This window comes from Ambystoma mexicanum, chromosome 6p (assembly GCF_040938575.1).
Source record: "Ambystoma mexicanum isolate Mex_15411 chromosome 6p, UKY_AmexF1_1, whole genome shotgun sequence".
In the NCBI taxonomy this organism is placed as follows: Eukaryota; Metazoa; Chordata; class Amphibia; order Caudata; family Ambystomatidae; genus Ambystoma; species Ambystoma mexicanum.
In genome coordinates, this window is record NC_090935.1 from 1,439,256,473 (window position 1) to 1,439,274,015 (window position 17,543).

At 45.6% G+C, this 17,543-nt stretch overlaps 1 protein-coding gene across 3 annotated transcripts in view; it reads left to right on the forward strand.

Annotated features, from left to right (window-relative positions):
• SARAF (store-operated calcium entry associated regulatory factor) overlaps window positions 1–17,543 on the forward strand; it is a 258,605-nt gene that overhangs the window by 31,925 nt on the left and 209,137 nt on the right. For all 3 annotated transcript variants that reach the window (XM_069626165.1, XM_069626166.1, XM_069626167.1), the window contains exon 2: window positions 12,984–13,162. In XM_069626165.1, the coding sequence (XP_069482266.1) occupies window positions 12,984–13,162 (179 nt within the window). The remainder of the gene's footprint in view (window positions 1–12,983; window positions 13,163–17,543) is intronic.

Genomic DNA, 17,543 nt, shown 5'->3' on the forward strand with positions numbered 1-17,543 from the left:
TTTTGCTCACCAGCGGTTCGCTGAGACCCGGCCCCCTCCGATCTTTAACCAGCGTTTTGACGTCCTTCTTTGAGTTTGATTTCCTTTCAATCAGATCAATTTTTACAGGCTGTGTCTTTTGTGCTTTGGCCTGTGGCCTCCCTTCTGATTTATCTTGCGCCAAAATCAACACAGTTTTCTTTTTTCCATTTGCCTGTGTCACTGACTCGTCTACACCATCCTTCGAGGTCATAGAAATAGTTGGGAACCTTTTATTCAAAATTTCCAAACTTTCGATCTTCTTTTCTAGTGCTTCAATTTTGGTTTCCCACATTGTTTTCTGATTTGGCAATATCTGGGACCTGTGTATCGCTCTTTCCACTTGGATCCCAGTAGAATTTTTCATGTTCTCGAAATTTTTTTCCAGTGCTTCTAGTTTCCTTTCGTACTGAAGTTTCTGGTTGAGCATAATATCAGCGTTTGCTGGTAAACGTGAATCCATCTGGGCTAATTTCGCCATTATGTTGGAGAGGATTGCTGTATTGTCTTGTAGGTTTTCTTTAATTGTTTCGTACAGCTTACAGAAGGGAGCCAAGACAATGGTCATAGCCAGCATGATGGCAATCATTTCTGGTTTCTTATTTGGCGATTCATTTTGTAGGGCCACAGCAATTTCACAGTCGTCTCTTTTTCGGTGAGGCTTGAGTTTTGTCCGGTCTTCTCAAAGGTGCTGAGGAGTTTAAGTCCGGGCATTCCCCTTTTGATCTTAAGTTTCTGCCGCTGTTAAAGGGGTTTCTTGGTGATCCAAATTTCGTCGATAAGGGGGGTGAAGCAGAAGATACCCTCCTGGACAGATGAGGCTTTGTCCAAGCCAGATGCTCCTCTCTGTCCTGCTGTGTCTGGTTCGTTCGATTGGATTCCCAATCGAAATGGGTCCCCTTTGAGCCCTCTTCTTCGTGATAGTTATCTGAAACGAGGATCTCCTCTATAGTTTGAGGAACCCCATTTGGAGCGGTTAGGGTCTGGGGAATCTCGATCCGACCTCTTGGGAGGTCATATGTGCCCGAGAGGATCGATTCCCGAGTCTCAGGTCCCTTTGCTTTTTCGATGTCAATATTTAAGCCATTTATAGGTGGCATGGCTTTTTCCTGCAAAAGGTCGTTTGGCCGGACTTGTTTGTTTCTTGCCACTGTAGGCGGCTCAGTTCTTCTCTGTTTTTGTGCGGGCTGGGTTTGAATTGCTATTTCCAGCATCTCCGCGTCTGATACTTCCGTATCAATGCTCTGTTTTCTTTTATGTTGCAGTGTAAAAAAAGCTTTTAACGGGCGTGATAACAGAGGGTTTGGCAGCCCTTTTTTGTTTAATTTTCTTGCTTTTTGATCTCCCAGCATAGTATTTTTTTGCGCTCTTGTTTTCGCCGTTTTTTTTGCTCCTTGCGGCTTGGTTTTTGCTGGTGTATTTGGTTTACCTCTTTTTTTTTTTTCTTTTAAGTCCAGAACCAGTTTTCAGTTGTTCACCGTCCGTTTCTTTATTAGAGTCTTCTGGCTCTCCCTCTGAATGGTTTTCACTCTCCGAATCTTCTTCATCCGATTCCGTGTCTTTGATCGGATCACAATGTCTCTGGCTTCTCTCAAATACTTAGCAGTCTTTGCCGGATTTTTACCCAGGCCTAGCACAGTTTTCTCGATGTCCTGATCAGTAGCATGCAGCAAAGCTTGAATGGATATCGCATTTGGCACAGAGTTTTTCTTTGCTGTTCCAATGGGCGGTTTTGTCGCCATTTTTCCTTCCACCACGGGACTTATTCCCCCCCCCCTTCAGTAGTTTTTCGCTGAGGTGGTGTTTCCATTTTTTCAAGTTCATCCGTTATTGTTTCTTCATTCCTTGTCACCTTTACCCCACATGAGTCTCTGTTGACAGTAATGGAATTACTGGCTCCGATCCACATCACCTCTGGAGATGTATCTGGTTTGATGGGGGAAAGCAATCCAGGGCGCTCTCTTTTTTCTTCAGGTTTCAGGTCTTTCTCGCCGCCGCGGCTCAAACGCCGGTGGGAGTCAGGCTGGAGTCCTTCTCCAGCCGCGCTCGGCCCCTCTCCGAGCCCAAGGACCGGACTCGGTTCGAGACGGGGACAGGCACAGGCACGTCCTCCGTCAGCGGAGCACGCGCGTTCGAGAGCTACTGATCTGCTCTCGTCTCCCCGTCCATCCCGGACGGAGGCACCGACTGGGAGACCGCCGCCATGACGGACTCCCCCGCTTGCCCTCACGGGTCAGCTAAGTTCGAATTTCCTGTTTTGATGTTCTTAGCCGACTCATACGCCGGGGCTTGAATGTTCGTCAGCGCCGAGGTTACGGCGTTTTTAGAAGTTAGCAGCTCTAGAATAGATGGCGACGCCATTGGAGTGGCCTTCAGTCTGGGGGCCGAGTCGGACTTGCTCCTCCTCCTCTTACCCGGGCTCAGTTTCCCTTCCAAGTGAGATGGTTTTTTCAACTGAGAGTCTTTCGGGAGTGTTTTGGGACTTTTCAAAGCTTTTGAAGCTTTCAGGGGACGTACCTCTGGCTCCATTCGGCTTCGCGTCCACAGCAGACTGGCTCACACCTCAGGCTCACAGCTCAGCGGAATACATTTATAAACACATGACGCGGTAAGCTTTAACTCAAATCCCGCAATTGTTCTCTTTACTCAGCCAGTGTCTGAGCACCGGAAACAGCAGCACTTCAAGATCAGAAGCGGCAGCCGCTGTACTAGCGTACTTCCGGTGCGGGATTCTCTTCTACAGATTCCTCCTCTGCATCTATCCCAAAGAGAATGAGCCATGGGGAAAAATCCCTTTGAATCCCATCAACCCTCTTGATCCAAGAGAATCTCTCTCCAGAATGCCTGCAACTTAGAACAACTCCACCACATGTGTATGCATTCATTCCTCTCACAGTGGCATTTCCAACAGTGCAGGTCGCATACGTCTCTCATCCAAGCTATCATCACAGGGGGGTAGTGCCACCTAAGCTGGAGTTTCAGGGCCTGATGTCTATATTGAAAGGACATGGTGGAACGATGAGTCCGCCTGCACATCTAGACGCACAGCGCGTCCCCAATATCCCTGCCCAAGTCCCATCCCCACTTGATTCTCGAAGAGAAGAGCTTCCCCCGGGATTGCCAAGAGAAGTATTTTGTATAATCCACCTATCAGCCCTTTAGACCCCTTCTGTGTTATCAGAAAGTTCTCAAAATTAGTCAGTTCTCTCCTGAGCGTCCCCCCTGCCATCTCTCCTTGGGTAGGGCCCCTTTCGGCGTAGAAAACGAAAGGGTGACAGCTTGCGCAAACCCAGTGCCTCCTCCAATCTCCCCCCAGCGATGTAAAGATGCTTCCTACCCATAATTTTCCTGCCATGCCCCGCCTCATACTATGATTGGAATGCCAGTGGTTCCTCTATCCCGTCCCGGAGCGGAGACACCCAGATGCAGTTCAAAGGTGATGGCCACGTCATGAACCACCTATTCTCCCCTCCCTCTTTCCAGACAGACCACAAAACCTCCAAAACCAGGTGGTGCAGGACTCTATTCGGAGCGCGTGCTCTGGGTACCCACAACCACTCATCCAATGTGACCGGGGCCACCCATGGTTTCCCTGAGCCCGGATTAAAGTGATCTATCAGGATTCACAGCTGGGCCGCTTTGTAGTACATTGCCAAATCTGGGTATCCCACTCCCCCCCTCTTCCTTAGGCCGAGTTAGCGTTTCATAGGAAATTCTAGGTTTCTTTGCCGCCCAGAGAAAACGCAACATAGTTCACTTTGCCTCATGCAGAAAAGACATGGGTACAGGTATCAGTAACATTTGGAACAGGAATACGAATTTGGGGAGAACCCCCATCTTTATAGAGTTGAGCCTCGCCATTCAGGACAACCTCAACCCACCAATGTCTCGTCTCCATGTCCTGCTTCACAGCTGCCCAGAGGGGGAGGAAGTTACTGGGGAAGAGGTCCCTAGGGTGTCGTGTCACCTGGATCCCCAAGTAGCGGAATGTCTCCTTCTGCACCTTCAATGGCATCCTAGCCACATAGTCCCTTTCCTCATCGGATAATCCCCACCCCCCCACCAACTGCGAATGCCACCTATTTCCCCAGGTTAACTTTAAAACCAGGCAACTTCCCATAGCCATCCTGAATTTCCAACACATGTGGAACAGAGTGAGATGGGTCAGTGATGTAGAGTAAAGCATCGTCCACTAAAAGGCTCAACTTGCAGTGTATCCCGCCGACTGTGACCCCTCCGATCTCCCCATTATCTCTAACCGACGCGGCCCAAGGCTCCCTCACCAATGCATTTATCAGCGGGGACAGAGGGCACCCCTGGCGCGTACCCCGCTGCAGAGGGAAAGGCCCTGACTCGCTCCCCTTCACCTGCACATCCAGAAATGACCCTTACCAAGAATAGAAGGTAGATTATGTTGGCTGAAAACCAAATCACTTCGTATGACCAACATCGCAAACACAATCGTTAGTATAACCACAGGGCGTCCATCTTGTGTAACATCCGCCATTTGCTTTTTTCCTTTCTGTCAAAATGCTTTGCAAAGCGTATTATATTCTGAAAGCTCATACACGGTACGAGGCCACAGCTTGCATGTTGAAGGATCAGCCCAGACAGGAATGCCAAACAGTACAGAAATACATTGTTTTCCTCCCTCACTGAGTCCGTGAAAGCAAGCAGAACTGGCATTTAATCAGCGGCCCAGGTGCCGGCCTGTCTCACTAAAGCTGTAGAAACAGGCAGCATTTGATCTTGTAGATCATCAGCTCCTCATCAAAGCCCTCAAAGAGAATGTGGGTTGCTCAGAAGAAGCAATAAAGTGGCTGATATCTTTCCTTTCAGACTGCCAGGCACAAATTCATTGGGGCAATATGTTCTCGGACCCATGCCCAAAACTCTTTGGTGTCCCTCAGAGTGCAAGTCTATCTCAAATGCTTTTCAACATACATATGCGGGCGCTGTGCAGCATCCTGGTCAAGGCGGGGGTGTTCTTTACAAATTATGCTGACGACACACAGCTAATTTTCGAGCTGAGTGGAAACCAAATATATGGCTTGATTGATGGGTGGATGCAAGCCAATTGGATGTGTCTGAATGACGCAAAAACCGAATTGATGACATTCGGATCAAACCGGCAGCTATCCAAATTGGGAGGGGAATATAAGTCTTTCCAGATTAAGGATGCTATCATTAAGGTTTCGGCACAGGTCAAAACTCTGGGAATGATGGTCAACGCAGAGGTCAATTCTGAGGCACAGACCAACTACCTCCTAAAAAATACAGCCTACTAACTTAGGCTAATAAGAGCAGTAAAACCATTCCTGAATGAAAAGAACCTGGCCACAATAGCCAGAGCCATCATTCTGTCCAGGCTGGAATATGGGAATGCTTTGATGATAGGGGCCACCGCGAAAGATCTGGCTAAATGCCAAGTAATTCAAAATGAAGCGGTCAGACTGGTCAAAAATATGAAAAGATGGGACCATGTAACAAACCAAAGAAGATCGCTTCATTGGTTAAAAGTGGAAGAGCGGATAAAATTTGAATCTCTCACGCTCGTACACAAGTGCCTATATGGTAAGGCCCCAGGGTATTTAAAGAACTGTATAGTTCCATATGTGCCACAGAGGAATCTGAGATCGGCGTGTATAGGCCTGCTGGTCATTCCCAAATACAGACGTAAATCAGGCTTGGGCAGAGCTTTCGTGGTTTTGGCTCCTCAAATATGGAACAAGCTGCCAGAGGTCCTGAGAATTGAGGAAAATCATCTGGCCTTTAGGAAGCGTCTTAAGACTCATTTTTCATTAAGAAGGTCCCTAGACCTCCTTTCTTCAGTTAGAAAGTATTCATCAGGAGTATCTTTAACACGTGCTCAGGCTAGGGTGAGGTCATGTTATGTGTTCTGTTTGTCCAAAGCGCCCTGATGCCTTCGGGCTACCGGCGCTATACAAAACTAAAATACATACATACAGTTAAAGCATAAATTATACTTTTCTAGTGGTCCTCCTTCGTAGATCTTCCTTAGAACAGGCTGACCCCTAGTTCACGAATAGAAACTAGTAGATAACGTGCTTTGGAATGTGTCTCTCTGGCGAACACGATATCCTTGCTGAACAAGTGCTTTATGTTCTGTAGAACAAAGAACTATGTCTACAACTGTTGCTAAGTATAATAGATTGAGTAAGGAACTTGTCATAATGTGTCATATTTATCATAATTGTCAATCACCGAACCCTAGTAGAAGAAGATACATTATGGGCGGTTGTGATGTGCCTTGAAGGCTTGTTTTTGCTATATATGTAACTGTTTGAATGATGTTCACTCGCGTCTCACGAGATCTGGGTGACGCACGTTGAGAAACGTTAGACCCAGTCGGCCGAATGAGCATATTTTTGCAATAAACCACAGTACTTGGAAAATCGAACCTCGTATCTGTCGTATCACTAGTATATGGTGACCGTGTCTTAGTTTCCATATGCGGAGGGTCTTCAGGGCCTAGCACACCACAACCATGGCCGTGGATTCTGAATATAGGGCAGATATCCACCCCATCTATCTTGGACTCATTCCCAATGACACAAAGACCTCCCTCAAAAAAGTCCAGCTCACCCGGTTAAACGCCTTCTCGGCATCAAGGGATAATAGAAGCGCCCCTTTCTGTCGTACCGCCTGTGAGCCCATGACATGGAGAGTTTTTATGCATGCTGTCCGCTCCTTGCCTAATCAACACAAAGCCCACCTGATCTGGGTGAATCAATCGGGGGAGGTACGTTTCCCGACGCGTCGCCATGATCCTGGTGAAAATCTTGGCATTCACATTAAGGGGGCAAATAGGCCGGTATGAGGCACAGTCATTCAGGTCCTTCCCTGGTTTTGGTATGACCGCTATCAAAGCATGGAGGAAAGACGGTGGTATCGTCTCCTGCCCACCAATCAGATTAAACAGCTTGGACAAGGGTTTCGCCAGTAGGGATGGATATTGCTTATAGGAATCAGCCGTGAAGCCATCCCCTCCTGAGGCCTTCCCTACCTTTAACCTCGTGATGGCTTCCAGCACCTCCTCCGTGGGTTACCTCCCTGCCTCCAAAGCCTCCCTTTCCATACCATTAAATTTGGGGAGGTTGCGTTCAGCCAGAGGAACAAGTGGTAACGTTCTTTTGATGGGATGTTCCTCCGACGTATTCCTTATCTTGATAGATCACATCCAGCTTGCTGGCCTCGGAAATTTTTTTCAGTAAAGGGCGCTGCGCGTCGACGTCCCTCGAGTCGGTGTCCCTCAACAGCCTCTGTATCGGCGCCAATGTCATCATGCGTATAAATAGGCTCGCGCAGCGTCCATTGCTCAGTTCCGTTTTTCTGTGCTTCGTGGGCCTCGGAATGGTGTTGCTCAGTTCGTTAGTCAAAGTATATTACTTATTCCTTGAGTATATCTTACTCGTTTCGATGGCTTCCTCATCTGAACCGTCGACACCACGGTCCGGCTTCAAAAAGTGTCGAGATTGTGGAAAGAAAACATTGTTGACGGATCCTCACAGGATCTGTTTGTGGTGCCTGGGATCGGAGCACCATTATTCAGAATGCGAGGACTGCATGTCCATGACGGCGAAAGCCTTGAAGGTGCGTAAGGGGAAGTTCGAAAGAGGTAAGACTCTTAAAACTTCTACTCCTTCAAAAGTTTCCTCGGCAGAGTCGAGACATTCATCTCCTCGCTGTCACGGTAAACATTCTCGTTCGAGATCTCTAAGAAGTTCCCATCACTCTTCGAGATCCAAACATTCGAAAAAGAGGCGTCGAAGATCTCCCGCTTAGTCTTCTTCTGTTTCCCCTGAAATGGTCACCTGCCCCACAAAACATAGCTCTCCAGCCAAGTGGGGGGAATTCCATAAAAAGATGCTTAGCGTCTTCGAGTAAGCGGCCTCGAGCCCCTCGGAGACGGCTAAAGGTGATACCCTGGGTGAAAGACCCGAAAAGTCGTAACGCTGTGAGTCGTTGCTCCCGGTGAATGGACGGATTGATTGTGCACCGGAGTGGGGCTATTTCTTGCCTCATTAAGATACACTATGGTAGACCGTTCATTTACTGTAGGGTGCGGATGGGTTTGCTCCTCCCCTTCTGGGGACATAATGTCATCTTGGTGCAAAGTGCTGCGAAGTTTCATTTTTCCTTTGTGTTCAAAGATATTAGAAACGGTAGATGGGAGAAATAAATCTCCAAACAGCCCTTTCAGTCGAGACTGTTTAACTGATTTTCACTCCGCAGATGCTTGTAGATTTAGCCACTGTTCTTTGCTTCCTCAGTTCTCCACTAGAGCGTGAAGAAGACGAGAACAAGGGAATCTAAGATGGAAGGAAGCACCTTGACTGCCAACCTCCCGCTGACTATTGGTTTCCTGTCCAACTGTGGCAAAACACCCCTTGTTTCTTAAAGGTTCATTGCGACAAATCCAGTTAGTTCATTGGCATTGGCAGTTAACAGTTTATAGATACGGGATCAACAGGGATTAACCCCAGCAGTCTCCCTCTTGCTCCTTTGACAGTTTCACTGGATGAGCGTATTAATCTGTTTTAGTGTCGGTATGCTGGTTCCTTCCTAATGCTTCCTGACGGTTTTTTTTATATGATATGGCATTTATAACGCGCCTATACACCAAGTGTTTCAAGGCGCGATGAGGCAAGGGGGGGGGGACAAAGGGAGGACAGACAACGATCTTGCTAGGCTAGGTGTCATTCAGATCGCGCAAGTGCATGGGAAGGGGGAAAGGAAGAGTGTAAGGGGGGAAAGGGAGGGGTGAAAGTGCAGTACATGGGAAGTGGAATAAATAAGATAAATAAAATACATAAAAAAACAGGCAAGTGCAAGGATGTGCGGACAAAGTGCTGGAAAGGGGACTGAAGGGATACAGAAAACAGTCCCCAAGTGCAGAGGTTGCCAGGGAGGCAGTGCAGGTGGGCAGTTGACATGGCCTGGGCCAGAGATCAGAAGGGTGGCCAGGTAACCAGTGCAGTGCAGGAGTTCAGCAAGGGAGGGGAGGAGAGAAAGCAGAAGCAAAGAGGAAGGTTTTGAGGTGTTTCCGGAACCGGAGGTGGTTCTCCTCGAGTTTCAGGGAGGCAGGAAGGCTGTTCCAGAGAGAGGCCCCTGCCGAAGAGAGTGATCTGCCACCAACTCGTTGCTTGGAGAAGCGACTGACCCTGAGGGAGTAGGAGGCAGATGAGTGAAGAGCTCGAGAAGGAAGGTATTTAGGAAGAGAGAGTTGAAGGTATTTCGGCCCCAGACCCCAGAAGGCCTTGTGTACAATGCACAGGGTTCAAGCACTCTTGTTCTATTAACTGCAGGGCTGCTTACTCATCAAAAAGTTCACTTTTTATTTTTTTAAACTTGTTTTTGATGTTGGAGTGTTTAAATTATTCAGGAGTCCAAGGTGCGTGCCCCAACAGTCTAAGCACTCGCACTGGAACTGTTCAAAGTTTGAGTTCAAAATAAGTTCCAGAACACAGGCTTACCCGTCCGGCTGCCTCTCGCTGGTTTCCTTGACTTCTCGAAAGATCCACTCTGACTCCTCCAACTCCTGTGTTCCTCCGACTCTGCGGACTCCGAAGACCACTTGCTCTCCCACTTCCTCTCCCCTCTGGGGAAGGGAGTCATTTTCCAGGAGTGAGTTGCAACACAAGAGGAGGGAGATACGTTCTTGAGCTATACAGAACTTGGTTATTTCTTTGAACTGTTTTGATGAAGTAAATCCTGGGAAAGGGAGTGATCCCGTTTGGAATGGTGAACATTAATTATTGGAAGACCCTTAGTTTTGGTTGAAGTAGGGAAATGCCTCCTAGATTAAGGATAGTGAGGTATTTTCCAACTCCTTTATTGTGAAAGTCTCTAACACCCACTGTGAGCTCTGTGTCCACATCTCATTCCTGGCACCTCGCACGTTCCACAAGCGGCACCCACAAAAAAGGTAACCCCTGGTATGTTTTGAGATTAAAAGGTGAACTCCTTTAAGTTGGCGATGTTAAATGACAGCGTGTGTGGGTAAGAACACAGATGACCTGCACAAAAATAGTTCTGCATGCTGTAGGAATTATCCTGTGATACCATGTCCTATAATGTCCCTTCCTATTGCCTTGAACCCTATAATTTCCAACTTTAGCTTCAGGCTTGATCTTTCAATATTACCACCATTGACAGCAAAACCTAGCAAGGCGGCCCAGTTCTTTCTAGCTAGTCAGACCCCCCCCAACACATAAAACCTGTAAAAATTTTTAAAAAAAACACAATTTAAAAAAAAAATAAAGTAGCATTTGTCCCTAAAGTTCATCATTGTGCAACTCTGCCCACTCTAGGCTCCATCTCCATGACACACCCACCTGGGGCCCTCCTTTTGACACTGGGCCCTTTGCCTTGAATCTGCCACCTCCCCCAGGATTAAAAGCGTTTTGGGGGGCGGGGAAGTTTGGGTTTTCGGGACTTCACCTGATGGTTTTGGTTATCTTTGTATTTTTTTCTTTCTCGTTTTATGAATAATCACTTGTTCTAGTTACTGACCATATCTGGCATTTTTTTTGTTTGCGTTATTAACTATTAAAGAATCCAATAAAATATATATGGTGTTGCCCTAACATTTAAAACGCTGGGCGGACAAGGAAAAGGACATTTTTTGGCTAAATGTGCTTTACAGTATCTGAAAAGGTTTTCAGACTAGAACACTCATCTCAGCACAGGGACAAAGGGTGGTCGACTTCAGTACAAACCAATCAAATAATGCAGTGAACGGTCAAAGGCAACTGTTAGGCTGTTATCACAGGCATAGTTTGTAACTTGTATGTAACATGCATTGTCATTAAGTTATGTTGCATTAAGAGTCGATGTGCAAGTAGAGATATACAAGAAAACCTTTTTTTTGTCTCATCAATTTCAAGCTCAAGTCAACTATAAACTTTAACAAAGAAACACAATAGGGCTTCTTGCAGCATTTACGAACTGCCTTGTGTAACAGTTGTTCATGAGCTAATTTTAGAGCCTTAAAATTTGCAAGAAAAGTTATTTGTTCTTATAGAAAGGCTCTAAAAGAAATATCTGTACTGTCAGTGCTTTACTGTAAGAAAAGGAGCGAAACTGAATCGGCTTTCAAAAGCAGAGCTGAAGGAAAGAACTTTGTAAACTGCATACATTTAAAATGCTAGAAAGGCAAGTGTCACTTGTACAAGAGCTGTTTTTACAATACATACCGTTTTCTGGTGTGTGATGCTTCTAAGGAAGGGTTCTGGAGGCACACTTGCTCCGTTTTAGTTAGAAACGATCAATATCTAACTCACAATTAAGGTTAACGGGGATGATTAATGGATGTTCTTATGCCGGTAATTCAGCATGTGCTGAAAGCACTGCCTACCAGGCACTTTAAAAGAGATTACCAGGAGCACTCTCATCTCTGTTAGGAGTTAAACAGCGCTCAGAGCCCCTCCATTTCGATTCCTAGGGTATGTTTCGACAACTACATGCAACATTACAGCTCTACAACATGCAAAAGCTCTTAATCAGTATACTTCTCCTGGACACGCTCCGTTGTTATAATTGCCCTCCACCAGTGCTGTCAAATTAGGCCGGGGATTTATAACGCTTGCAACCCCTCATTAAGCACTCAGCACATTGTTCGATCAGAATGTTCAAATCATATAGCTAGGCAATAATCTTCTTGAAATTCCTCTACTTGGTCTTCAAGTCATGATCTTACGCTGCCACCAAATCTGTTAAATCTCAGTCCACATCCCTTGCTACTCTACCCTCTCACGATTTCAACACTGCTTTGCAGCTCTCCATTGAAACTCAAGATTTTAATCCTTTGCCTTCCTTGATCTGTTGCACTGTAATGTCCTCTTTGTGAATGGACATCTGTACTGTTGTTTCCTCAATCAAAAGAACAATTGAACACAGTTTCTTATGTGGAAGTCTCACAATATAACTGTCTGGCAGACCTAGTCCTCTTGCTCAACAAGGTAATCCTTAGGAAAGGTTCTGCTTGTTCCACGGGCCTGAGCCTATCACCCTTTTGACTTCTGGTTTTTCTGTACTGCTATCTGTTTGCCTTTATTTATTTTAATGTATGTTCCCTCAGGGATCGAAATTAAGTTTGGATAAACAAGAACAAAATGCAGCTCCTGTGTATTCAGCATTAAGCAGTGACCAAGAGCTAGCATTGGGGACCTAGTACATAGCGTTCCACGAATATAGCTATGAAATAAGATGCATACTTGTAATTTTGTATTTATGATTCCATGTGATTTTAACTTTTAGATGTGTCCTAATGTTTATTTATAGATTGTTACAAACGCACAGGGTTGAATTCAAATGGGTGCATTTGTTCCGCATCAGTTGGCCTGGGGAGCCAAAAAGACCTTCCTTTTCTCCTCTTTCATCTCTCTCTCCCTGGCTAATCTGTCGGCTCACCCTGACTGGTTGATTGGTTGCCCTCAGAGTCACACAGGATACCATGTCCCCACCGCCCCTCCCAACCCCTCAATCCAGTCCTCCCTGCACTGCCTCCTGGCCTACCCAGCTCTCCAGGATTGGGACTGCACCCGTGTAGTCCTTTGCTGTCCTTGCACTTAACCGGAGCCCTGCTGCCCTGATTGCACTTCCTCTTTACCCCTTCCCTGTACTTCCCCTGTACCCTCTCCCCTGCACTTCTCATTTGCACTTGCACAATCTGAATGTCACAAGGCTTAGTAAGATTGTTTGTCTTGTCATTCCTCTGTTCCCCTCCTATCTTGTGGCGCCTAGAAACACTTGCAATTTAAATAGCAAATCATATGTTATCATTACTTCCTTTCCAAGGGTAAAATACATTTGTACTGCTAAAGTCCATTTTGTTTAGATCAATATGGCACTGGCGGGTTCAACAAGTTTGCAGCTTGTAAAAAAAGGGCACTGAACAGGATGATATAATCAAGCTAACTGGTCTTCCTCTTTGGTTGCAGATAAAGTCTTGTTGCGAGATATTCAGTCTATAACCCTGTATAGCGATCGATATACCAATTCCCGGCGCACTTCTCCAGTCCCACAGCTTGCATGCACTGGAGGTACGGCTGGCTGTGCTGCATATATTCCACCGGTGGTGAGTTGCCAGAACAAAGGTTGGGATGGCTTTGATGTGCAGGTAAGGAGTTTTTAGTATATAATTTCCATATGATTACGCTAAATTCTGCACATTTGTCATGGAAGAAATCCTACCTGGGCACTGATTCTTCGGGTCTATTTTACCACCTTATGAACAGCACATTTTTGGTATGCTCTGTATATAGAGGGGATATGTGGTCCAATGAGTTGGCTTGTAAGGTAAAGAAAGATTACCTAGTAGTGTTTTCACAGCTTTCCTATTTCTCTAAATGCTAGTTATGGTCTGCATTTCAAGCTTGTTTTTCCAAGAACATTTTTTCATTTCAAGCGCAGAGAAACCTTACAAGAGTGATGCTAAAACGCAGTCTCTACCCCCATTACCCCTCCCCACCATAATTCTTTTTTTTATTATGGCTGGTTTATTACAAACCTTTCATAAAATTATTTATTATCCATCAACATGGGAAGATTTCATCAATCCAAATAAGCAAATCACAATTTTAGTGCGGAACACATTCAACTTACTGATTATTTAACATACAATCCATTACATCTTCAATTTGTGATTGCCTTGTGATCTTCTTTGCTTTTAAAGTCATTTAAAGTCCTAACACTTCCTCTATAAATTTCATCACAGCAAGTATCGTGGAATAGTTTTCCCCAATTAGAAAACATTTCCACCACGATAATTGGTTATCGACTTCACTGATGTTTCTGTCTCATTGTTACAAGGCTATTATAATCTATTATCGGCTGTTTAATTATTCAATATTTCCACCCGCCTTACAGAACCTCCATGATGGAGCCTCTTTATCATTCAATCCCCTCACACTGGACTTCCATGGTGGGCATGGAAGTCCATATTTAGGGATAGGAAATTTAGCAAGGTATCTCAGTAGTTGGTTCATAGATCTAAATTCATGAGTCATGCTCAATGGTGGTTAGTAGGATGACCTCTTGTCTTGTGTGCCAATCTAGTCTTGCCTCTTTAAGGCTTTACTTTACGAGGGGTCATTATTACGATCTCCTCAGAGGGCAAAATTCTTTAGCCACCCATAGCAAATCCTTTGCCAGGGGGCCTACTAAGCCATCCTTATTTTGATTTCCCTGGTTTTTTAGTATTTTGAAAGGGAGAAGAGTCTCCTTCTCAATGCAGCTATGCTAGAGGTTTAATGTTCTCCACTTGACCTTAGATTTGAGAGACTGCAGTCCCAATTTGTATCTTAATGGGGAAATCGGGAGGGATCTTGGTAAGCGTGAGAACTTTTTCCAAAAGAATCCCTCCATCACATCCCAAAAACCTTCAGGGATGATCAGGGCTGTTTCAGCTCCATAGATCTTAATAGGGGCTGCTTTTTGGTTATAAAAGGAAATAATTCGGATCAGAGTGAACTTCCCAAATTCTTTGTGGATCATCATAGCTTGGGAGGTCAAACTGGTACATTTTGATCTGATTACATATATCCTGGATCTTTCAGTTAAGGTACAATTGACTAAAACACCCAGGTATAAAATAGAATCCACATTTTCTAGGACTCTATTACCCAAGGTCCAACCAAATTTGGATTTACTTTTCACTCGTACATTCGAAAAGGTAATTATTTTAGATTTATTAGGATTACCCTCGGATCATTTGTCTTCATGTAAACCTCCAGCTGATCGAATATCCTCTGTAGGCCTATGGGGGTTTGATTGATCAAGACCAAGTCGTCCACGTATAACATCCATGAAATTACTTGGTCAGATGTTAGGAGCAAAAGCCCTAACACCTAGCTGAGACTGTTCCATAGCAGACATATACAGAATAAACCAGTGTCTCTGCCAAAGGGCTGTCCTGTTTTACTCCTCTCGTTGTGCTGTTTTAAGATTGACTCTGATTGCTGAGAATTTGTGTGACCTTGTATCTATTCGCATTAGCAAACCTTGAACTTTTCGGTAGAATATTTGAGTTGGTTTTAGTAATGTTTAGGTATTTACTTGACTTCTTTTAATCTTCGCATTTTTTTCTTTTTATTGGATGTGCCTTTTATATACATGTGTGTATTAGAGTGGCTTAGTTGCTGACGTTTCTGGGATATGTTGGAAAAACGTATATACTTACTGATAACTTGGCTATTTGTAGCTGGAACTCCGGAAGTCCCAGGAAGTCTTGGCTATGAGGCTATGATTACTATCTGTCAATGTGGAAACGTAAGACAATCAAATCCCCAATTATGAGCCAGCAGGGGAAAAAAATGGCCAAGCTATTTACCCAATTGATCAGGAAATGTAATGATAAAAGACATTACCCAACTTCTATACGAGATGGGGCCTGATGATTTAGCCATGAAAGACCCTAGCATGGATTGTGCTAATTCTAACAGAGATAGAAGTTTGGTACATCCGGCAAGGAATGTCTCAGAAGGATAGCTCGGGGGCAACGCGCGTGTCTTGGAAGTAAAAAAGACCCTGAGCAACACAGGTTCAATCCCCGGGTCCGCGTTTAGAAACCTCTTGGTATTAAGCGCGTTATAAATAACCCATTACAATTACAAAGGAATTGTGTAGCACTGCATAGTGCTGTCTCTGATAGCATTGATCCCTCACCAATTGAACCCCCCCCACTCCACAGTAAAAAAAACATTAACCCATGTCAAGATGCAGGAGCTGCTAATCCATTGTCCCAGGATCGAAGCAGCACCGAGGAACAATAATGACCCCACTGACCAACAGGTTCTCCCCCTCTGTCTGACTGGGGATTCTAAGGAAGGGGACCCAAACAAAGCCCTAAACCCCCAGAAGGTGAGAGGAGGGAACAATAAGGGTAAGGTGGGGAAGACCACTGACATTGGTGTAATAGAGCAGAACCCTGCTGGGCCAGGTTTCCCTTTGGGCTCACAGGATGCATTTAGGTGTATGGGTGGGATACCGGTGAACCCAATTACAGCCAATGCGACTCTGAGATCAATTGGAACTCGGGTGGACTCTGAGGTCTGGGACTTCAGTGTGGTGAAGAGCGGGACGGCCCCCTCCGGTAGGGTAAATATTTCCCCCCCACTGTGTTTTATAATTGTGTTGAGGCTGTGAATATGGCTAGTTGTGTGGATCAGGTTAATGTCTCCCTAGATATGGTCAAAAAGGAGCTGGAAGGACAAGCTTTTAATAGGGTGTCATGAAGCAGGAATTAAGTGTACTCGTAGAAAGGGACCCGCCGTCCGCATAGGAGGGAGGTGGGAAGGAAAAAAAGGCTGGTATGGGGCTGGAGCGGCTTTGATGTCGGCCTACCCTGGTAATGGTGTCCTTGTTAACTGCCCTCCTGTGAGTGGGCAACATCGAAGAGAATGGCCTTGAGGTGAGGGTCTGAAAGCAAATACTTATCCAACACCAGCCCAACAGACCCCCCCCCCCCCAGTATTAGTATTGTGTGCTGTAACTCTTATTTTTTCTTGACCAACGTGCTTCGAGCTCTCAGCGAGTATAACGAATCTAAGGAAGGTTTGATTAATAAGGTATGCAATTGGCTGAGGTGAAAGAGGGGCTGTTTATCAATCATCATGGACGATATATCCCAGTGTACGCACTAGTCTCATACCCCTACAAGAGATTGTATTAGAGCGGATTTATAATCGTAGAGGAGCTCTTGGCCATGGAGCAGCGGTCAATGCTCTCAAGTACTCTGGAGATAAGTTTCAATCTGAACACCCCCCTCTTCCCCCACCCACCTTGTGTTGCCCGATCCCACGCTGGTGAAATTGCCCAGTTCAAACAGGCGTGTGACATGTGCCAGGTGCATATGTGCAGCCGTGTGTTTGATGACGCCAGTTCCCCTCGTTGTGTCCCTCCAAACTATTGATACTGGGACCAATGTTCTATGTAAACCAATTATTGCTGATGGAGTGTTTGCAAAAGCGAAAGGGCAACTAGTTGGAATACCAAGGGTGCTGAGTAATGTTGGTAAGGGAGACATAGCATCTAGGGATTCGACAGCTGAGGACGAGTGTAATTTCTCAGTGGCAGGAAGCAGTAACTGACAGGAGTGTCTCTGGTGCATGCCCCTTCTTCCCCATCAATGATTCTGCCTGGGACCTCCTCAACGACCTCGAACGTGCTATTGATTTGTGTGTCGTTCACCCCTCCCCCTCCCAGACCCTCCCCTTAGAGTATTACGATTGATGTCTTGGCACATCGCTGGTCTCCAAAAATATATGCGGATGACATGGCCTGGTTAGACCTGGTACGCTCACACGACATAGTTGCTCTTCAAGAAACATGATCCTTGCTGCCTCACAATATTTAAGGGTATGCCACTCTTTGTCCCAGCAAAAAAGGGGAGGGGTGGTCGCCCCAGTGGTAGCCTTATTCTCTGGGTCAGCGTTAATTTATTTACTTCGATAAGTATGAGTTCGACTGACTCTTTAGACTATATGGAAGCACACTTGCAA